This window comes from Cetorhinus maximus, chromosome 16, assembly GCF_964194155.1.
Source record: "Cetorhinus maximus chromosome 16, sCetMax3.hap1.1, whole genome shotgun sequence".
Lineage (NCBI taxonomy): Eukaryota > Metazoa > Chordata > Chondrichthyes > Lamniformes > Cetorhinidae > Cetorhinus > Cetorhinus maximus.
The window spans coordinates 38,172,762-38,197,008 of NC_135894.1; the positions used below are offsets into that span (position 1 = coordinate 38,172,762).

The window sequence follows — 24,247 nt, forward strand, 5'->3', positions numbered from 1 at the left end:
GTGAACTCTTCAGTGAAGTGTCCCCTTTTACTATGTAGAAGATGCTATATAAATGCACATTGTATCTTTAGTTAGGTATTTGATGTTGACATCTTAGATCCAAGTTTAAAATCAACCCTGGATGAAAACCTCTGTCTCCTGGGTGAAAAATGCAGGACAGACCCAGCAGAGGTGGCGGCACAGTGGTATACAGTTGGGAGAGAGTTGTCCTGGGAGTCCTCTACATCGACTCCGGACCCCGTGAGGTCAAACATGGGCAAGGAAACCTGCTGATTACCACATACTGCCAGCGCCCCATCCCCTGCTGATGAATCAGTATTATTTAATGTTGAACATCACCTGGAAGAAGCAATGAGGGTAGCAAGGGTGCAGAATGTACTCTGGGTAGGGTACTTCAATGTCCATTACTTAGAGTGGGTTCGGTAGTGCAACTATTGACTGAGCTGGCTGAGTCCTAAAGGGTGAAGAAACCAACAAGAGGGAAAAACATACTTGACCTCATCCTCACCAACCTGCCCGCTGCAATTGCATCTGCCAATGACAGCATTGGTAGGAGTGACCATTGCAAAGACCTTTACGTTGAGGATACCCTCCATCGTGTTGTGGCACTACCACCGTGCTAAATGGAATAGATTTCAAACAAATCTAACAACTCGAGACTGGGCAACCATGAGGTGCTGTGGGCCACCAGCAGCAGAATTGTACTCGAGCACAACCCGTAACCTCATGGCCTGGCACACCCCCACTCTACCATTACCACCAGGCCAGGGGAATCAACACTACTTCAATGAAGAGTGCAGGAGCAGCACCAGGTATACCTAAAAAGGTGTCAACCTGGTGAAGCTACAGCACAGGACTACTTGCTTACCAAGCAGCATAAGCAGCCAGTGATAGATAGAGCTAAGTGCTTCTACAACCAACAGATCAGATCTAAGCTCTATTGTCCTGCTACATCCAGCTGTGAATGGTGGTGGACAATTAAACAACTCACTGGAGGAGGAGGTTCCACAAATATCTCCATCCTCAATGATGGGGGAGCCCAGCACATCAGTGCAAAAGATAAGGCTGAAGCATTTGCAACAATCTTCAGCCAGAAGTGCCGTGGATGACCCACCTTGGCCTCCTCTGGAGGTCCCAGCATCACGGATGTCAGTCTTCAGCCAATTTGATTCCCCCCATGTGGTATCAAGAAACGGCTGAAGGCACTAAATACTATGAGCCCTGACAATATTCCGGCAATAGTACTGAAGACTTGTGCTCTAAGCCAGGGGTTAGGGGAGCGAGGCCGTCAAGGCCAGTGGGGGCAGAGACAGAAAACAGTTTTGACAACAAAGGATTAACCTGGGAGCCAGTAATGCTTGAAGTCACTGAGGTAATGAATGTGCAGTGTTTAGCTGAAGGCTGCTTAAGTTCAGGAGCTACAATAAGAAAAGCATGTTGTGGACGTAATGCACACTGTTCATTGGATAATTTACTACTGAACAGTTTTATTTCATAAGAAAGATTTGCATTTGTGTTATCATAGCTCAAAGCATTTTACCTATTGTGAATTACTTGAGATGCAGTGACTGTTAGAGACAAACATGTAACAATTTTGCATGTACTAAGATCCAAAGAGTAATAAATGACTTTCATTTTTATAGTGCCTTTTATGACCGTAGGCCTTCCCAAAGTGCTTTACAGTCAGTGAAATACTTTGGAAATGTTGTCATTGTTGTAATAAAGGAAATCTAATGAGGTAAATGATCAATTAATTTAGGGGAATCTAGGACTAGGGAGCATAATCTAAAAATTAGAACTGGATCTTTCACGAGAGAAATTAGGAAACAGTTCTCCACACAAAGGGTGGTAGAAGTTTGGAACACTCTTCCGCAAACAGCAATTGATGCTAGATCAATATCATTGCTAGATCAATTGTTAAATCTAAATCTGAGATTGAGACCTGAGATGCAGTAAAAAGGGTAGTAATTGTGCATATACAGTGGGAACTCAGTTGTGACCTCACCAGTCTGCAGAATATGTGTTTAGGATGATGATTTTTATGTGCAGAAGTGCATGTCAGTTCTGAACATACGAAATGGGACCAGAAGTAGGCCATTTGGCCCCTCGAGCCTGCTCTACCATTCAGTAAGATTATGGCTGATCTGTTTGTGTTTCGAGTTCTACATTTCCCATCTACCCCCTGACAACCTTTGATTCCCTTGCCTAACAAGAATCTATCTACCTCTGCCTTAAAAATATTCAATGACCCTGCCTCCACCATCTTCTGAGGCAGAGAGTTCCAAAGTCACTCAACCCTCTGAGAGAAAACATTTCTTCTCATCTCTGCCCTACAAGGGCGATCCGTAATTTTAAAACTGCGCCCCCTAGTTCTGGACTCACCCACAAGAGGAAACATCCTTTCCATGCCCACCTTGTCAAGACCCTTCAGGATCTTATATACTTCAATTAAGTCATCCCTGCTCTTCTAAGCTCCAGTGGAAACAAAGCACAGCCTGTCCGACCTATCCAGTAAGGCGATCTTTTGTTGCTAACCTATACCTGTTGTGCCAATTTAAATACTGGGGTGTCTAGGAAATTAATGCTTTCCTTCATATTGATGAATTATTTTAATTCTGCTTCTTTGCGAATCCAAATACCCCATATGTCAACACACGTGACTGCATCACCCAATAAAGAAGTTAGTGACTGAAAAAGGAGCCCCTGAAAACCAAAGAGTAGCTCTCAAAAATCAAAAAGTAGCCCTCGAAAACATCTCAAGAGAACCCTCAAAGAAAAGTTATTTTGATCCCTCAAAAATGGAAAGTACAGCAACACAGAGAGGAGGATTTAACATTCTTCAGCCTCTTATTACCTGAGTGCTGATTTCCTAGTTTATTATTCAGAAAAAATCAGGATATATTTTCCTATTTAATCATTGCTATGATGCAATTACTCCTGTGTAACCATGAAATATTTGTGTGGTAAATATAATTACTGAATAAAATTAATGTACAGTTGTAATTTTATATCACCCAGTACTTTTTGGACTAGTGATATTTTTAACTATTCTTGAAATTCTATATTTTATACACTGTAAACATGGTTCTCAAATGCTATACTTTTGAAATGCTTGTTAAGCAATTATAGTTCATATTAAAATATTGTAATTTGGATTAGCATTGCGAGATGATGGCTTGCATTTTTATAGCTAACTAATCTTTTTTCTGGTTGGCCTTGTCTAGGCAATGGTGGTCTTGTTGTCAAATTTCGTTATTGTCACAACAGCTCTTCTGTTCAGGATTGTTCTAAAGTAAGTTGATTGAATAATTCCTGTAGCAACTTGTTACTTCGAGGCATAGTCTAACACATTTCTTTGAAATAGCACGTAGATTTAATTTCCTCTTTGTATTCAAAGAGGCTGTCCCAATCTGGGCTCAGTGCACAAGACTATGTGATAAGACTTCAGTACAGCTGCTGTTAGCTTTCACTAGAGCTACTCTAAAACCATGATTACTCTTTTGTTCAAAACACAATTGCTAATTCCGCATTGTATTGGTGGTTACAAGAGGTGGAATGGAACAGGTATGACCACTTGGTGTTGCAGTACTTTTCAAATGGACCTAACATGAAATCTACCATACATGTGAACATATGAATTAGGAGCAGGCGTAGGCCACTTGGCCCCTTGAGCCTGTTCCACCATTCAATAAGATCATGGCTGATCTGAATGTAACCTCAAACCCACATTCCTGCCTAACCCCAATAATCAAAATCCTTGTTTAAAATGCTAGCCTCGAACCCATTTTTCTCTTCCTCAAACTGAATGTAAAATTCAATCATATTTTGATTGCTGCCACCTAGGGGTGCCTTCACTGAGGTTATTAATTAACCCTATCTCGTTGCATAATACCAGATCTAGTACAGCCTGCACTCTGGTTAGCTTCAGAATGTGCTGTTCTAAGAAACTATCCTGAAAACATTCTATGAATTCCTCATCTAGGCTGTCTTTGCCCATCTGATTTTTCCAGTCTATACATAGATGAAAATCCCCCATGATTATCGCTGTACCTTTCTGACAAGCTCCCATTATCTCTTCCTTTACACTCTGTCCTACTGTGTAGTTACAGCTAGGAGGCCTGTACACCACCCCCACAAATGATTTCCTGCCTTTATAATTTCTCATTTCTACCCAAACTGCTTCTACGTCTTGGTTTTCTGAACTTGGGTCACCCCTCTCTAATGTGTTAATACCATCATTAATTAACAGAGCCACCCCTCCACCTTTTCCTATTTTTCTGTCCTTCCCAAATGTCATGTACCCTTCAACATTCAGGTCTCAATCTATGTCATCCTGTATCCATGTCTCTGTAATGGCTATTGGATCGTATTTAATTATTTCTATTTGTTCTATCAGTTTATCTGTTTTGTTTTGAATGCTACGTGCGTTTAGGTACAGAGCCTTTAGTTTTGTCCCCCTATTATTTTTGTAGAGTCTAGCCTTATCTGCTGATTTACTCCTAAATTATACTCTCTGTCCCTTCCTGTCACATTCTGTTTATTATTTCCCATATTAGTAGCTTTTTCTCTAGCCTTGTCTCTCCTCTCTGATTTACCACATCTTCCCAAATTTGATCCCTTGCTCCCATTATTTAGTTTAAAGCTTGTAGTGCTTCCCTATTATGCGGCTCGCTGGAATGCTAATCCCAGCACAGTTCAGGTGTAGACTGTCTCAACGGTGCAGCCCCCACTTTCCCCAGTACTGGTGCCAGTGCTCCATGAACTGGAATCCGTTTCTCCCACGCCAATCTTTGAGCCACACATTCATTTCTGTAATCTTATTTGTCCCATGCCAATTTGCACGTGGCTCAGGTAATAATCCAGAGATTATTACCCTTGAGGTTCCCTTCTTAATTTTGTGCCTAACCCCTCATTCTGTCTATACAGAACCAACTCCTTTGTCCTGCCTAAGTTGTTGGTGCCCACGTGGACCACTACAACTGAATCCTTCCCCTCCCACTGTAAGTTCCTCTCCAGCCCTGATCAAATGTCCCGAACACTGGCGCTAGGCAGGCAATGTAGCTTTCTGGACTCTTGCTCTTTGCTACAGAGAAAGGTGTCAATCTCCGCCACTATTCTGTCCTCTACCACCACTACATCCCTTTTTACTCCCCCCAACTTGAAAGGCTTCCTGTACCACAGTGCCATGGTCAGTCAGCTCATCCACCCTATACTCCCCGCCCCACCAAAGAAGGTGAAAGGACCTCAAACCTGTTGGACAATTGCAGAGGCCGACACTCCTTCACTATGGGTCCCCTTACCTGCCTCATTTGCAGCCAGATCCTCCTGTCCCTGAATACCTTCCATTTCAAAAGACCCTATCCTAAGGGGTGTGACTGTCTCCTGGTACAAAGTGTCCAGGTAACTTTCCCCCTCCCTGATGTCTCATATTGTCTGCAACTCAGCCTCCAGCCCAATGACCCTGAGCCAAAGTTCATCAAGTCACAGGCACTTAATGCAGGCATGTTTGTCTTGGATCACACTGGCATCCAGGAGCTCCAACATGTTGCAACCATAACACATACCTGTCCTGCCACCCTTATGTGCTTTAATCACTCTTATTTTTAAATTATTTTATTCAATTATTTATTTTCTTTTATTTATCTATTAATTTACCACAAATTCCTGTACTATTTGAACCTTAGGAATAGAGTAGACCTTAACCAGTTATTGTATACTCACCAAACAGCTAGCTCTTCCCTATTGTAGAACAAGAACCAATTCCTACAGGATTGGAAAGTTAGAAAAAGCAAATACCTATTTCCACACCTCACTGAACTCCCTTGCCTCACCAAACTATCACTCTGTTGAGATCACGCTCCAGTGCTGGTCGCACTGAGAATGTCTGGATCTATATATTCTGAAACAAAGGGACAGAGCCCAGGTACAGAAATAAACAGGTCCTAGCTTGTTTCTTAATTAACTATTTCAGTCCCTGCCCAGTGGCTAGCTTCTATCTCCCCACTTAGGCCCCTGGATGAGACTTAGAATAGCACTTACAGTTAAAAGTTGAATACAAATAAATCTATTTCTAAAAATCTAATATTAAGATTCCCTCAGCTCACCAAAATCTCACTCCGTTGAGGTTGCACTCCAGTCTACCATTGAACAACATCCACGACCTATGTTTGTTTAATGCCCTTAACATAATAAAAACATTCCAAGGCGCTTCACAGGAGCATTTTAAAACAAAATATGGCACTGAGCCACTTCAAAAACTTGGTCAAAGAGTTGGGTTTGTGGAGTGTCTTAAAGGGGGGAAAATGAGGTCGTGAGGCAGAGAGGTATAGGGAGGGAATTTCAGAGCTTGGGGCCTGGGCAACTGAAGGCACGGTCATCAGTGGTGGAGCAATTAAGATTGGGGATGTTCGCGAGGCCGGAGATGAGCACAAATATCATGAAGGGTTGTGGGGTTGAGGAGATTACAAAGATAGGGAAGGGCCAGGCCAAAGAAATTTGAAAACAAGGAGAAAATTTTCATCTTCATCAGGAGCCAATGTAGGTCAGCAAGCACAAAAGCGTAGATGAATGGGACATGACAAGAGATGAGACATGGACAATAGAGTTTGGATAACCTCACGTTTACAGAGGATAGAATATGGGAGACCAGCAGGAGTGCATTGGAATAGTCAACTCTAGAGGTAGAAAAAACATGGATAAGAGTTTTTGGCAGCAATAGCTGAGACGGGACGAAGTCAAGTGATGTTACACAGTTGGAAATAGAAGGAAGGTCTTAGTAATGACACGCAAAAGTGGTTGGGAGCTCATCATGGGGCCAAATGTGACACCAAGGTTGTGAACAGACTGTTTCATTCTCAAACTGTTGCCAAGGCTGAAGGGTGGAGTCAGTAGCTAGGAGACAGAGTTTGGAGCGGATGCCAAAAATAATTACTTCAGTCTTCCCAATATTTAATTGGAGGAAATTTCTGTTCATTCCATACTGGATGTATGATAAGCAGTCTGATAATTTAGCAGCAGTGGGCGAGTCAGGAGAGAGGTGGTGAGGTGGAGCAAACCTACTGTTTGTTTCCAGCATATTCTCTTTGAAACTTCTTTCCTTCTGACTTCCAGCTCCATGAAATCATTCTGGAGTCTTTTGAAAATGCCTGTGCTTCACCAATGGCAGTTTTATAGTGTTCTGCCAAGCTGCTTTAATTCAATCAATAGCTTGGCTATATTAAAAACAGCTTTTAAGTTATTAGAAAATTCTGATTTTTCTTAGCGATAAAGATATTTTGTTTTTGAAGATACCGATAGCGATGGAAAACAGAATAGCTTTTCTCATCCCTGACTTTTCTTATGTTCTTTCATCCACATCATGCAAACTGTAAGCATGCAATAATGTTGTTTTTCTATTTTCCAATAGGCGGCGCCTGTCCTCAGTGCAGTGGGCATCACTCGTGATTTTATTCCTTTCCATTGTAGCTCTCGTAGCTGGGACTGGAGTAACCCAAAATGTGACAAGGCACACGTTTAATCGCAGCATACACTCCAATGCTTCCAATAGCTGCACTCCATTCATAACGTCTCAGGATAAAAATTCACACCAGATGAAGATCAATTCCACAATGATTTTATTACCAGCTTGGAAATGGGACATAAGTTCATTTAAAAGCCTTAACATTGGTTTCGGCCATCTCTTTATAATTATACAGTGTTTTATTGCTTCAATGGCTAACATTTATAATGAAAAAATGCTGAAAGAAGGAGATCAGCTGACTGAAAGTATTTTTATTCAGAATAGTAAGCTGTACTTTTTTGGAGTTATATTCAATGGTCTGATATTACTACTTCGATCTGAATCCCGCACCCACATCCAAAACTGTGGGTTTTTCTATGGACACAATATATTTTCCGTGGCTTTAATTTTTATTACTGCCGCCTTTGGACTGTCCGTGGCTTTTATTCTGAAATTCAGAGACAACATGTTTCATGTCCTCACTGCCCAAATAATAACTGTTATCATTACTACAGTATCTGTCTTTATATTTGATTTTAAACCTTCGTTGAGCTTCTTATTAGAAGTCCCTGTGGTATTCCTGGCAATATTTATTTACAATGCCAGCAGGATAACTGACCCTGCGTATGTGCTGCAGCGAGAGAGACTCAAAGTTATAAATGGTGAACTTTTGGAACGTTCCAGTGGGGTAAGTAGTCAGTGTGTTCAAAAAGTATCTATTGCTCAAAGTAATCACAAAAGAAACAAAACCATTGTTCAGAGATGCCTTGTTTATATTTTCTCAGGTGTTGATATGTGATAACCAAGCTTCCAGCAACACTCACTCAAAGCACTTTCATGCTACAGTTGATTTACAATGTGAAGCTTAAAAAAAAGATAAATACTATAATATGGGCTGAAAATGAATGTCTATGTATTTTGTGCAGTAACTGGCGATCCATGGTTATTAATTTTTGTACTTGGAATGATTTTTATATTTGGTTAGGACTCTATTTTAATAATTTTTTTCCATAATCACTGCTGAATTTCAGCAATATTTAATATATGAGCAGAAACTTGGTAAATTGAGTCACATAAAAAGCAAAGGGCCAACGTATGACACTGCCACAAAAGAGTGTAAAATCAAAGCAAATCAAATGCCCGTCCGTGTTGGGCACTTCCTCATGGATGGTTACATATCACAAATAAAAATGTTATCAGTCTGAACAGAAAATGCTAGAAATAGACTCCAAGGGCAGAATCTTCTGGTTGGCATTTGGGGGCGGGCCCGACACACCGACACGTAAAATGACGCGCGATGACGTTGGGCGTGCGTCCCAACGTCATCGTGTGCCATCGCGGTATTTCATTCAGCGGACACGTGTCAGCTGCACGCCCGTCGAACTGTAAATGGCCTGTTAAGGCCATTAAGAAATCAGTTGAGTCACTTGTGGATGCTGTTCATCTGACCTTAAGGTCACAGTCACATGAGCGGACATGTTTAAATAAATTTTTAAATCATTTCTTTCATTATTTTAATATCCATTCAATCTCCCTGAGGCAGCTCTGTGCCTCAGGGAGATTGCTGCGCTCTTTCGCAGGTATGTGCGAAAGAGCGCTGGACCTGACTCTCCCTCCTCCCACTGCCCGCACAGGTAGCGCTGAGTGCTACCGGTCGCATATTACACTGGACGGGCCTTGATTGGCTCGCCCGCATAAAATGGCGGCATGGAGCCAATCGCGGGCGGCGATCGGCTCCGCACCCGTTCCTGCCCAGCCCGCCATAGGAAAAATCTTGGCCCAAGTCAGTCAATTTGTATAGAGAATCTACTGTTTGTTCTCGACACATTCTCTTTGAAACTTTTTTCCCTCTGATATCTCCCCCTTTTCCTTGCATGAGTATCAGTTTTCACATTTTTATCTTTAAACGTGTTTCTAATACATCACTGAAATATTTTATCTCATCTGACAGTTTTTTTTTAAGTGCTGCAGCTCATTAAACTGTTTAATTTCCTCTGATAGGAGTATCTGTTATTTCTTTTTGCCTCATTCCTTTTTCAGCTGTAGTTGCTTATCTTTCAGTTGTCAGTTCTATTGAAGGGTTATACTAGAATAATTAACCTGGCTTTTTTTATATATATATATAGATCTGATTAAGCTGTTTTCTATCTCTAGGATTTTCTGTTTTCATTTGTGTTTCATGGCAGCAACTGTCTACCTCCATGATCAAAGAATAGCATTAGATGTCGGTACAGAATGAAAGTATGTCCAATTTTCACTGGTGTCCTGAATGACTTCTGCCAGCTAATTATAGAATGACAGATGCTTCATTCATCAACAATGAACAGCTTTGTGTCATTCTCAAATATGTGCAATGCAAATAAAATCATTTAATGGGGCTTCCAGATGAAACTGGTTCCCATGGATAATGGTGCAATAACAGTGAGGATGCTTAATATTATTTATCATTTGCTCCTGCATGTCATATAGTTCTTTGACTAAGCAGGCAGAAATCCTGTTTATGGACTTCTGACAGTTGACTGCCAAATTATGCATCAGGTGCTTGAGACCGAAATAAGTCACTAGTTCTTATTTTACCACCTCTCTGACAATGCCATAGATTTGTCCTGTGCTTTGTATGTGACTCATTTTTACCATGCTTTCTGTACAGGTGATGAAGCTTCAGCTATGAATGCAAAAAGTGTTTACTGTAAACAAATGTTTTTACTTTACGAATTTGATAAGCATCAATTACATAAATAAGTCCACACGGCAACCACAAGACCATCATATCTGTGTGTGCATCTTATTTTTAACTTCTCATTGAAAATTTCCGACTGTAAATACAGAAGGTTATGCTTCAGTTTCAAAATCAACTTAAGAAAATCACATTCACTGTGCATGATACCTAAACAACATTAAGTAATTACTTATCTTTGAAAAATGGCACTCTGTTAATTTGCTCAAGTTTAAAAAGGAAGCTTTGAAATTTAGAAATAATTTACAAAGGCAAAGGAGTTCATTTTATTTGTTGGAATGATTTTTTTTTAAGTGCGGCTGCATATACCTCCTCCCATCCCACAGTCTTGTTCCCATGCAGTGTGTGATGCTACACAAGATTACTAATGAGGAAAACCATTTGACCATCTTAACTCATCTAAACAAAATAACGCCAAATTCCCCCGCCCTACCACTAATGAGGAAAACCATTTGACCATCTTGGCTCATCTAAACAAAATAACGCCAAATTCCCCCGCCCTGCCACTGCATCCCATCAGTTCTGACGCAATTCCTGATCTATCCCAGATTTACTACTTTAACTGGGAGTTCACATTTTGCTGACTCATCATGTGAAAACAAAACTTCATGTGCTAACTGAAGTAACGAGACAATTGATTTCGTCTGTATGGATGGATCAGTGTTCTAATTTTTTGGGGGGGCATTACTTGTGGTGGGTTGCAGGTTTTATAAGAATACGGTGTAATCAGTAATATGGGGAAAATGTTGCTTGAACTAAGTGTGATACTTTTAAAGTTGAAAAGTGAAATTCTGCAGATGAAGGTCTGAACTAAACGGAAAATGTTGGAAATACTCAGCAAGCCTGGCAGCATCTCTGGAGAGAGGAACAATGTTAACAGTTCAGGTCGATGACCTTTTGCTGAAATTGAAACATTAACTCTCTTTCTCTCTCTACATATGTTGCCAGAACTGAATGTTTCCAGTATATTTTATATATATATGTATATGTGTGCGTGTGTGGTAAGTTAAGTACAAAAGTTTTTGATTTTATTTAATTTACGAAAGAGTTTTTTCCTCCTCCTTTTCCTTGTTTGACTATTAGGATGGTGAGGAGTTGGAGAGATTGACCAAACCAAACACAGATTCTGAAACGGAAGAAGATTCCTTCTAGAAAGTTTTGTTTTAAGGTTTAACTTCACAAATGAATCCTTTTCATAGAATGTGAATTAGTACTTAATTTCATTGATGCATTGTTTAGGAAATGTAAGTAAGCCATTCCTCCATGTCCACATTGTTAACCCTTTCTAGGAACTTTCAAGTCTCAAAAAACCAGATAGACAGCCATTATTAACATTCTGCAATCCCAGACTGGTTACATAATAACCTAGGAATCTCTCATTTGGCTGTAGGTTGGACTAACTTGTGAAAACCATATGATTGAATTACATTGACTCACATTTTGCAGCCAGAGCCGAAGGAATGATGCTCGCCTTTCATTAAGCTTACAACTGCCTCAGTCCTTTTGTGGACTTTTGAGTGGCAACTTAATGTTACTAGAAACTCTATAGTGTGTCAGCCTTCAGGAAGGAGCAGGGTAAGCAACACTGTGCCTCTTTAACCAATCAGGTTGAAGAATCCTTAATGAGACATGTAGAGCTTAAACCAGGAAGTATTTTCACAATCAATGTAAGATTATGTATAGAAAGCAAAATAAAATGAGGGAAGAAATATAGGGTTAAGAGAGAGAGAGATATAGAAATATGAAATAAAGGAAAAAAACTTTTAATATTTAAAAATCTTCAATGGTTAAAATTAGAGATTGTTAGGCATTAATTAAAATTTACCACACTATTAAAAATTTGCTTTTTCTTGTGTGTTTAGTTGGTAACTAGTAGCAAGTACTATAACTTCATACGCTCTGTATACTTGTCTCTTGGCAAGATGCTGTTTGATGAAGCTTAAGGAGGAGCAGGCATCTCTGACAGCTTCCTGAATTCTGTGTTTTACTGCTCATGTACTGACACTAGAAGATACTGCAAGATTTATTCCATAATAACAGTGAGTGGTCATAGTCTCTCTGTTATTCTTGATACAAAATCTCGGCCATTATATATCATCCTTTTATACCATAGTTCTTCTATCGTGTAAAAGTAATAGCATTTCCTGTTATTTCATTGTAGCAATCATTTGAACGATATCTAAGGTTTAAACAAATCCTGAAGGAATAATTGAACTACATCTGGAGAGCAAGAATTTTATCTGGCTCTTTGAAATAACATTGAAAAAAATGTACTTGATTGTGCAAATATACTTTTCAAAAATATTGTGGAGTAGTTTAATGCCCATTCCATATTCCACATCTTGGTCTTTCCTGTCTTTGTATAGCTTGATAGCCTTTTTAATCGAGGTCAGCTCAAATACTATTAATTCTTTGTGGAATAATAAATCAGGAGATATAATCCTTGAATTCATTCGAAGAATGCATTGTTTGTTTATTTGTTAATGGAATGTATTGAGTAATTCTGGAATGTTTTATATGAAATATTAACTCTGGATTAACTTGAAGATGAAAAGTAAAACTAAAAGTACATGCATTTAATAAGTACATACAAACTTAATTCAAAGCTTAAATGGATTTTAATTTAAAATTAAATGAACTTGATGAAAGTTCTTGGAGTATGTTGTTATGAATGGTTTTGGTTAATGTACTTGGTAATTATTAATGAATACTATGTGAATTTATATTTGTAATGCTTATATTTACAAGGAACTGTTAATTCAAAGACTCGTGTGAATAGCTCTTATTTGCTGACTTAAAAGACGCAGAGGGAGTTCTTGTGGTGCAGTGGTAGTGTCCCTACCCAACTTCAGGTCTTGATGGCCGTGTAAGGTGTGTGCATCACATGGCCAAACAGGTTGATTATCAGACTAAATTCTTCCAATATGCATGGTGGCAGGCAGTAAAGAGCGGGAGAGTCTCCTGGTTGCCAGCGCCCTCTTAGGGCATTGGTACCTGAAGGAGGTGGAATAGATGTATCTGCTACTATCATGTGAATCCAACAAATGCATATCACAATGTAAAAACAGCAATGCTGACGCTACACAGGCCTGACAGTTTCTGAATAGACTTGGACTGAAAAATCTGAAATAATAATAATACTGGAAATATTCAGCAGGTCGCAGCATCTGTGGAGAGAGACCTAAATGTTACTCTTTCTCTCTCCAAAGTACACGTGTGACAGGGTTAGTGTATAGCAACAGGCCAAGAGTTTGGAATCTTACCTCCGGTGAATTATCTACAATGAATAGTCCATAATTGGGTTTCTTTTATACTGGAAAAGACACTAAAACTGGTGTACACTGAGCACCTCACATTGCACAGATGTGTAATTAACAACGTTTTGGAGGGAGCACTCATCCTGGACTTTCCTAGCAGTAACACCTGTGCAAAATACACATGATGGTACCTTGGGTATGGACTTGCTGTTTGAATCACAGAAGGTTAGTTAGCAGGTTCAGTAAGTGATTAGGAAGGCAAATGGAATGTTGGTATTGTGAAGGGAATAGAGTATAAAAATAGGGAAGTGTAGCTGTAGCAGTACAGGGCATTAGACTGCACTTGGAGCACTGTTTTGGTCTTCTTACTTAAGAAAGGATTTAATTGCATTGGAAGCAGTTCAGAGAAGGTTCACGCGACTGATTCCTAGGATGAAAGGGTTATCTTATGAGGAAAGGTTGAGTAATTTAGGCCTGTACTCATTGGAGTTTAGAAGAATAAGGGGTGATCTTATTGCAACATACAAGATCCTGAGGGGACTTGACAGGGTGGATACTGAGAGGATGTTTCCCTTTGCTGGGGAGTCTAGAACTAGGGGACACAGTTTAAAAATTAAGGGTCTTCCTTTTAAGACTGAGAGGAGATTTTTTTTTCTCTGAGGGTCATTAGTCTATGGAATTCGCTTCTCCAGAGAGCAGTGGAGACTGGGTCATATATTCAAGGCTGAATTAGATTTTTGATTGACAGGGGAGTTGAGGGTTATAGGGGGCAGACAGGAAAATGTAGTTAAGGCCATAATCAGAGCAGCCATGATCTTATAGAATGGTGGAGCAGGCTCGAGGGACCAAATGGCCTACTCCTCCGAATTCTTGTGTTTGTTATTTCAGTCTTTCTGTTTGCACTTGTAGCATGAAATGGCACAATAGGAACTTAAGCATTTTAAACGGAAACAAATCAACAGAAAATAGTCTGGAAAGCAAGAAGTTAAAAAGTAAAAGAAAATGAAATGCAGACAATCAAATTACTCTGCATTTTATTTCTCAAATACTTCTAGCAGTCATTTTACCTTTCCCAAAAATTTAAGTAGGTAGGAATCAAAATAAGTTTTCAAACAAAAATATTTCTTAAATAACTTATTTCGCAATAATATGATTTGAGTTACATAGTTTACCTTCTGTCTTCAATTGCGATGTTGAATATTTTTTATTTGGAATTCTTTGTCTCTTCCAAAAGCCTGGTGTTGGAATTGACATTTCTCCCATCCACACTGCAACGTCACTCTGAGCCATGTGTCACAACTGCTCTACTATGTGGGATAGATTAAGAAAAGATCTAGCAGCCCTTATGTGCTGTGGGCCATCAGCAGCAGAATTACATACCAGCACAATCTGACATACCCTTAACTTCTTCCCTATCAAGCCAGATGACCAATTGTTGGTCAATAAGGAGCGTAAGAGCAGAACTGGGCATTCCTGAAAATGAGATGCTAAACATTGGAAATAGCATTACCATAGACAAAAATAAGCAATCCCACAACCAACAAATCATGTGAAGTAAAAACAGAAAATGCTGGAAATACTCAGCAGGCCTGGCAGCATCTGGTGGGACAAAGAAAGGTCATCGACCTGAAACGTTAACTCTTTTTCTCTCCACAGGTGTTGCCTGACATGCTGAGTATTTCCAGCATTTTCTGTTTTATTTCAGATCTAGTGTTTTGCTTTTGGATTGTGAAAGCTTTGTCGTCATGCCACACGCTAGTGAAAGTTGGTGAACATTTCGGAAACTAACGGGAGCCGGAGACTCCTTGAGCATTGTCATCCTCAACTAGGACTTGATGAATGATCCAGCACGAATACAAAAGACGAGGCTGACATTTGCAACCATCTTCAGCCAGAAATACTGATTGGATGAACTTCATTGACAGCAAATTAAGGCAAGACCCAGAAACACCAGACCCCAGCCTTATGACGTAGTTTCTAGGATTGCCGTGTTGACGGTTGGGGCTGTTGAGCCATTGGTGTAATGGGACATAAGTCTATCAGGCTCCTGTACTTAAGGAGTTCATGTTTTGCTGGCCTTCACAGGGAACAGGTGTGAGGTTGACATGGAATAAAAGGATAGAATTTGATTTTTGATTAGATTCATAGTCATCACCCTGAGTTCTTGGAAACCTATGAGCTTCAAGTGACAGTAACAATAATATTCAGTTCAACAGAAGATTTGTTGGTTGTGAATCGTTATACTACCTAAAATCCAGTAGGTGGCACTAAATGTTATTTCTAAAATGGCTTAATTTACTCTGTAGAAAACTAATCCAAACTTTTCTATATTGCACTCATCAGGATAGACATTGGAATGCACTTTATCCTTGGTTTGGACATAAAACCAATTCCTGTGCAGTAGATCCTGGGCCTTACCTGTGCCAATGGTGTTGCTGCTGCTATGCTGGCCCTCAATGCTTTTAGCCATCCCTGGCAACTGCCTGAAAAATGCACAGGATCAATTTAAAGATGCACAGATCTGTTCTGTGCTGGTTTCAAAACCCGTCTGTAAAATACTTAGAAAAACTAGTCAGAGGATACAGCATGCCTGCTCTACAGCAGCCCAACCAGTGGTCTTTAAAGGGACTGATGGATGCCACTGGAATAATAGCAGGAAAGATATTTGTATTATGGCAGAGTGCTTCTTTCTCCATGACAGCACTATAGGCTGCTATTGGTCTGCACTCGGCAGTCCTGCGCTCTACACCCCAACCCCAGACTGAGGCCAAAGAATGTTAAAGCACAGAAATGGTTATTAGTCTCATTGTTCTGTGCCTGTGAGCCATATGCCTAATCCCACTGGCCTGCTCACTCCCCATGCTTTTTTTTTCCCTCCTTTGTCACAAAACATTACCTTTAAAAACAGAATGACAGAACCTGTTTCAACAATGGTTAGTTGCAGAGAATTCCATGCTGTAAGCACCTTCTATGAAATGCAAATTTTGGTAACCTTTTGAAGTTCAGCTATAGGTATTCAAAACAAACAAATCTGTTACCTAGCATAAAATTAAATAAGGCAATAAAATTGTAAACCAGGAAAAGCCTGAAAACACTGAACCAGTTATGAGAAATAAGCAGTAAAGCCTGGTGGGAGAGGAAGTAACCAAAACCATCTTTGTTTCACTGATCTGTCAAACCAGTGGACATTTTCCATCAACCACACATTAGATTTTCCATAAAGCAAAACATTGACATGACGTTTTCTGAATACCATATTTCCTGCCTTTAAATCACTCCGTTGGAAGTTAGACATTGAGTCAGAATGTAAAGGTTCAAATACCTCTCCCTAGGCCTATCATCTATTTTTGTATTTCAGTGCATTATAGGAAGTATATTACACTGTTGGTCTTTCAGATGACATGTTAAACTGTTATAGTTGAGTGGTTCAGACTAATGCTAAAGATTCTGTGGCATAATTCAAAGAATGAGGAGTTCATCTGGTGTCCAAGGATACATTCCTCCTTCGGTGAACTCCATCATAACAGATTAAGTGAGCGTTCCTTTTTTGGGGATCTTTCTATGTGTAGAATGGCTACATTCATTGCTTCAGAGAAATTCAATATTAATGCAGCTCTTCCTGTTATTTTCAACATACCTCTTTATGCTGTTTCTAATCAGGCATTGAAAAGTCTAGCCACTAGTCTTTGCATTAGATATAGCCAGCAGTCAGAAAGGCACTGCTTGAATCCATTCCCATCTTTCCCAGAACTTTGTCTGAATCCCACCATTCAAGTTTTTGTTTCTGCCACAGATCTGAAATGGTTCTTATCAAAGTCACAAATTATATTCTATTTGTCTGTGACTATGGTGACATACTTCTTGACTTGGCTGCAGCCTGCTTAACCATGCCATCTTTCTCCAACACCTTCCCTTAGTGGGACTGAACTCAACTGGTTCTATTCTTTTCTATTCAGTCGAGGCCAGAGAATCACCTACTATGGTGTCTTTTGCCACTCTTGCACTGTTAATTCTAGTGGCCCCTGAAGATCTATCCTTGGCTACTTCCTATCTCCTAGATGCTGTCCCTTGGTGCTGTCCCATCATGCAAAACACATCAGATTCCATATGATAGCACAAAACTCTTATTTTAACACCACCTTGACCACTCTTTCTCTCGATTGTTAGACTGTCTGACATCCTTGTACTGGGTCAGCAGAAATAACTAAATATTGGGAAGACCAAAGTCATTGTCTTCAGTCCCCTCCACAAACTCCTCTAGTCACCAACTTCATTCTTCTCCCTGGAAACTGCCTGAGGCTCAACCAGACCATTCGCAACCTTGATGTCATATTTGACTCCTAGAGGAGTTTCAGATTACGAAGCCACCATCACTAAGACCACCTACTTTCCATAATATGGCCCAACTCCATCCTTGTCTCAGCTCATCTGCTGCTGAAACCCTTATCCATGCATTTGTCACCTCCAGACTTGACTATTCCAATACACTCCTGGCTGGCCTATCTTCCAACATCCATAAATTTAAACTCATCCAAAATGCTGCTGCTCATTTCCTAACTTGCACCAAGTACTGTTCATCTATCACCCCTGACTTACTCCGGCTCCTGGTTAAGCAAAGCCTCAATTTTAAAGTTCTCATTCTTGGTTTCAATCCCTCAATGACATCATCACTTCCCATCTCTGTAGCCAACCCCAGCTCTACAACCCTCTAAGATATCTGCAATTCTGGCCTCTTGCCCAGCCCCACTTTTAATCACTCCACCATTGGAGGTTGCAATTTGAACTGTAGGACCCCTAAACTTTTCTGCCTCTTTACCTCTCTTTTTTCCTTTAAGATACTCCTTAAAGTCTGCCTCTTTGGCCAAGCTTTTGGTTTTCTGACCTAACATCATCTTATGTGGCTCGATGCAAATCTTGTTTGATAATGGCCTGAATCTTTTGTTCAGGGTTGGAACCCCATTTCTGACCCTGAACAGACCAGAAAATACATGATTACCTTCCTCTGATGTTTCAGAGCATTCGTTCGATGCAGGAGCCTTCCAACTGGCTTGGTGCAGGAAACCTTGGAGGGAGCAGCAGAGAGAATCGTTGCAGAAACCGTGGCCCCTGCCGTATTCTGATAAGTAGAGTTTAAACGTCTCAAAGCTTCTTTGAAAAGCTACAGAGAGAAGATAAGTGAGTAAGGTAAGGGGATGGGATGGCTGAGGGGGTAGGGTAGATAAGGTAAGTGGGTAGGGTGGGTGGGGGGCCAGGGTGGTGTCAGGTTAGGAGGAGTCAGGTGATGGAGGTTAGTTGGAGGGGGAGACTGGAAGAGAGAGGGGGAGTCGGGAGGCCGGGCTGGTAATCATGTGGTTGGGGCCAGTTAAGTCAGGTTGAAGGGGTGGTGGGGTCGGGGGTTCGAGTAGGGAGTTGAGGTCCGTGTGAGTGTTTGGGGGGTCAGTTGAATAGTTACCCAGGTGTTAACCAGGTTTTAATCTGTCTAACATTTCCTGGATAACTTTTCAGGTAAGTCAGTTGGAACTATCTGAAGTCTCTGACTCTAACTCAGAATGGGAGATTTTTTGAAGGGTTCAGACTTCCTGGGCAATTCCCACGGAGTCATTGCATTGGAACTTCTGAGGGATCCTGTAACATAGGGGGTATGTCCAGTTTCCGATTATCTGGAGACCAGAGGATCTGGGTTAATATTCCTGTGAAACACCTCGGGACATTTTAAAGATGCTGTATAAATACAAGCTACCTCAGGGGCAGAGAAGGACTCTGCACTGAATTTTCAAATGCCCTGCTGAAACAAAGGGATCTGTAATGCATGGGAAACCCTTCAGCCCTTGCAGTTGGACCAGGTTTGTCAAAGGAAGGATTTTCAGTTAAAAGGACCACAACGTGGGTTAGAATATGGATTTTTGAAGCTGTAGCAACCACAGGAATGGAGAGAAGACTTGGGAAGGCTGCTCCCCAGATATGTCACTCTAGGTCCTGCTGCGGGATTTGAGGGACTGCAGTGAGGTGACCTTTCCCGAGGACAGGCTGAGCACTACCTGTGTGGGCAGGGGGAGGAGGGAGAGCACGAAAGAGCGCTTCAATCTCTGTGCCTCAGGGAGATTGAAGCACTTTATAAAAAAATTAATAAAGGCAATTAAAATTTAATGAAACATGTCCCCTCATGTGACTGTGTCTCATGAGATGGGGCATGATTTTAATGTCAAAAGGAAGGTTTTATTTCATTTGTATTAGCTTTAGGTAACCTCATCCTGCTCGTGGATGAGGTTTCCTAAAAAATGTAAAGGCTTTTTCACCTGCCCGCCAACCGTAAGATTGGACGTGCAGTGTAAATTTTCAGCTAATTACCTTTTTAATGGCCTTAATAGGCCTTTCAATTATCAGCGGACATGCAGCCGACTCTGGCGCGCATCTACCAAATAAAACATCGTGCGAGTGTGCAATGACGTTGGGACGCATGCCCGATGTCATCGCGCGTCATATTTCGTTTGGGCGTGACAGGTGTATGCCCGCACGCGGAAGGTAAAATTCTGGCCCTTCAGTTTGGCTAATCAGAGCCTTCCGCCTGTTAGTTTCAATGATGAAGCACTCTGTGCATTCGCCTGGTTGACCTTGGCAAGTTGCTGACAGCTTGGGTGATAGGTTGGGTGACTGTTAAAGCCAGCAAACAGAGTTGACGAGACATTTAATTTCCTGTTTGCATAATCTAATTACCTTCCCGACAGCTGCAAGTTCACCACTCACCTTCAAATTCACCTGGATGAAACACGGAAAGGGTGGGATGATGTCAAGATTCCCACCTGACTGCACTTTTAGGGGATTTAATATTCCACACGCACCCAAACCCACCTCTCCTTCGCAGTTAAGAATTCTGTCCTTTGATTTTCTACTATTCTCCGACTGCTTCCAATGGGTATTCTGCATTGTACTCCTGCATTGACCACCTCTCATCCTCTCTCTAACCCTGGAATCAGTAAAGTGCGGTTATTCTCTTGTATTCTCTGCCAACCTGGTTACCGTTATTGAATAAGCAGATTCTTGCCAGCAGAACAATGCATTTTTATGGTAAGAGCAAAAAGCCCAGAAGTTAAGAAAATATTAAACTAATCTTAGGAGAAATGGTAGAGTAATGGTAATGTCACTAGACTAGTAATCCAGAGGCCCATGCTAATGCCCAGGCCGGCAAGAGTTGAAATAAATTAATTCAATAAATTCAATTTATAAAATCTGGAATATAAAGCTAGTCTCAGTAATGGTGACCATGAAACAATCATCAATTGTCTCAAAAATCCATCTGGTTCACTAATGCCCTTTAGGGAAGGAAATCTGCCTTTCTTACCTGGTCTGGCCTACACATGACTCCAGATCCATGGCAATGCTGTTGACTCTTAACTGCCCTCTGAACTGGCCTAGCAAGCCATTCGGTTCAAGGGCATTTAGGGATGGGCAACAAATTTTGGCCTTGCCAGCGATGCCCACATCCCATGAAAGAATAAAAAAACTCCTTCAATCAAATTTGCACATATTGCCACTGCTTATGTACCATGTCTATTTTTTATAGCCAGATCTTCCCCCCTCCCAGTAATGTTACAGATTTTCTAGGTTTTTCCCTCCTTAAAAGTTAGAACTTCCTTAATGTTCTCCTATGATATTCATAAGTAAAATAGATTCAACTGCCCAGCCACTCAGAATTTATTGTAAATTAAAGAAGCAGTGTACAATTTCAAGGCAAAGTTTCTTTTGTCAGAGTTAATTCAATGTTTGACTTCTAAGTGGGCATAAGAACCTGACATCTGTCATCAATTTGGAATTGGATTATGATTTGGTATTAGAATTCCCATTAGGCAGCAGATGGTCAGATTGCACTTCCTGATTGGAGACAAAGCTTGGAATCCGAGAGTTTTGCCTGCATGAATTGCTCCATGATGGACAGCAGTACAAAGTGCAGCAGACTGCTGAAATGAAACACTGTCACTGAACGATGGCCACAATTTTAGCTCTGAAAAGGACAATAGCCTGTGAATTTGTATACCTATAAATATAAAAAACATTGTTTGCATAGAGCTACACCTGTAAAGTATAGCAACTACTGCAAGTGACTGTATAGATTTGTAACTTTTGCATTAATGTGAAAAAGTTTCAATTAAGCATCGATATGAAAGAGCCTGTATAACTCAGAAATAGAATCCACAGAATGATTGACAAGCACATTAGAGGGAGAGATGTAAGACCACCTCCAGTATATAATCTCACACCCTTTGGAATTTGCAATATAACTCTAGAACAGGGCGACATGCACAGGCAGTTCACTAGATTAATTTGTTTGTGTATATGTGTATCAAAGTCAGAAATTCTTTCAGAGTACTTTATGATCATAGCACACTTAAGACTACATCACCATGGCTATCTCCCCCAAGGAAATAACCTAGATTCAACTGAGATGGATAATTTGTCTTAAATTTCTTAAATATACTGTAAGAATCTGATTTAAATCACAGAAGATTTGATGCGTGACTCTTATTCTTTCATGTGTGATTACATAGGCCTGAATTTTTCATTCATCAGGCGGGCCCGGAAGCGGCCGGGAAATGGGCCTCCGGCTGTGCTCGGCCCCCAACCGCTATTTCATGCTGGCTGGCCAATTAACGGCCATCCAGTGTGAAACATGCACTGAGAAATGCTCAGCACTGCTGGGGTGGGGGTGGGAAGAGGGCGGGTGCTGACCTGACTGAGGGTGCGGGTGAGTGCTTCTAGTGAGCTCCCTGAATGCAGACAGCTGCCCCAGGGAGCTGCAGACCTCCACAGACTAAAGGACATGACAAAAATGCTGCAAAATATGTCCATGCAGCACAGTCAAGCACCTGAAAGCATATCTCATATTAAAAAAAAAGTCCCCAGATATTTATTTTTATTTTATTTCCCCACGGAGATTTCATCCCACCCTGGATCGAGGTTTGAACAAAAATATGAATGCTGCTTAGGAGAATGGTCTATGTGGATGGGCCATGTAAAATCACTGTTAATTGCATTGTTAATGGGCTTAATTACCCGCTTAATTATTGGTAGGCATGTTTCCGACTGCTGCGCCCGCCCACCGAGCGCAATATCATGTGAGTGCGTGATGACGTCAGGATGCTCGCCTGACATCATCTCGCATTATTTCACATCTGTTCGGGTTGGGCGCATGCCCGTCCGCAGGACATAAAATTCTGCCCATAGTGTATTAGCTAACCTTGAACTCTTTCAGTGCCTAAGTTGATTCCTGGGTGAATTGAAGAATTGTACTAACTTTAAAAGAAACCTTAACTGTACTTAGACTAGACTGAATATGATGTGAGGGTACAGTAATTATATACTGAGTAATATAATTATGCTTGTGTCATGAAGCTATTAATGTATATATTATTGGAAAATATGTATCTTTTAAAATAGAGGTTTAGTCTGTGGGTGTTAATTGGATTAAAGCCAGCTAGTCTGGGTGCTTTAATGTGTACTAGTTTTAACATGCAAGAAAGATAGCGTGCATTTGCATTTTTTGAATAGAGCATTCAAGAAGTGGGGTGAAAACTGACACCTATCTAGCAGCTACCAAGCAATATGTTTATACTACTTAATAAAATTGGTACTATGAAAGGGGTTTTATTGTTAGAGAGGTTTAGTTCAGAGGTTGGTGATACAATGAGAATTTACATTCAATGGGCTTTGCTAGCTATAACTTCAGCAGTGTGGTGTGTGTAGGGCAGAGGCAATGTAATATCAAAGCAGCTGTGAGCCTACCATTGTCTCCACAGGAACCAAAGTGAAAAGAACCTCATTTTGAATTTGTACGGCGAAAATGCTTTGCCTGGTGTCTGGTTAAGTCTATGGGTTGCTGTTGCCTTAATGGAGATTAGTTTGGGAATTTGTTAAAAGTTATGATAGTAGTAATTTGTAACCATGTGTATATATATTTTAACCTGTGTAAATTAATAACATGTTTCATTTAGTTTAATCTAAAGCCTCGAGAACTGGTGGTTTGATTCCTGAATTTAGAGTCGCATCTCAAACTTAACACTTAAAGTTATAGAGTATGAGAGTTGTTTAAAGTTTCCCTCTGGGATTTTTAAATAACTCAGCTTCACCAACTGCACCAGTCATAACACATGACAGAGTATTCCAACTGGCTGGGTGCTGCGCTGCATCTTGATTCCAGATGCCTTCACATGATCTAATGGTGAGCTGTGGTTGAATTGATTCCAGCATGGGTTTCTTCATGCTCTCACCTATTTATTGATTTCTTTACAAACTGCAGAAAAATGTGATTAAAAAGGAAAACATACTTGGTTTGCAGCAGAGGACCTGGAATAGGACAGCTTGAAAGAAGGACTCAACCCAATGGTCCTATTTTTTGATTAGTCATCTGTTGTCAGTGCAGGACATGAGAATTTCTGTTGTACACATTCAAGACTAGCTCTGAAATGTGCTATTGGTATTCCTTGTTCCAGTGGAGTTTTCATGGGATTGACTTGATAGAAAATATGTATCTTAAATAAGATGAACAGACCTAGCCTTCAATATGCAGAAGATATGATGGAAAAGATTGGTGTAGAGCCACTTGGTCAGTTGATCCCACATGTTTCATTATGAATATTGCAATGCAGTTATTGTTCAATGGATATACAATGAGATAGATTATCAACATGCTGCCCACGTGTAAAACTGCTATTGTGGAATGGCCACCCATCATAGGAGCCTCCTGATTTTCATCCATGGGTA

General features: G+C 40.6%; 1 protein-coding gene across 6 annotated transcripts in view; it reads left to right on the plus strand.

Annotated features, from left to right (window-relative positions):
• slc35a5 (solute carrier family 35 member A5) overlaps positions 1 to 12,883 on the plus strand; it is a 40,932-nt gene extending 28,049 nt beyond the window's left edge. For all 6 annotated transcript variants that reach the window (XM_078559703.1, XM_078559704.1, XM_078559707.1 and 3 more), the window contains 3 exons: positions 3,225 to 3,292; positions 7,406 to 8,186; positions 11,319 to 12,883. In XM_078559703.1, the coding sequence (XP_078415829.1) occupies positions 3,225 to 3,292; positions 7,406 to 8,186; positions 11,319 to 11,387 (918 nt within the window). In that variant the 3' untranslated portion in view covers positions 11,388 to 12,883. The remainder of the gene's footprint in view (positions 1 to 3,224; positions 3,293 to 7,405; positions 8,187 to 11,318) is intronic.
• Positions 12,884 to 24,247: the final 11,364 nt, after the last annotated feature.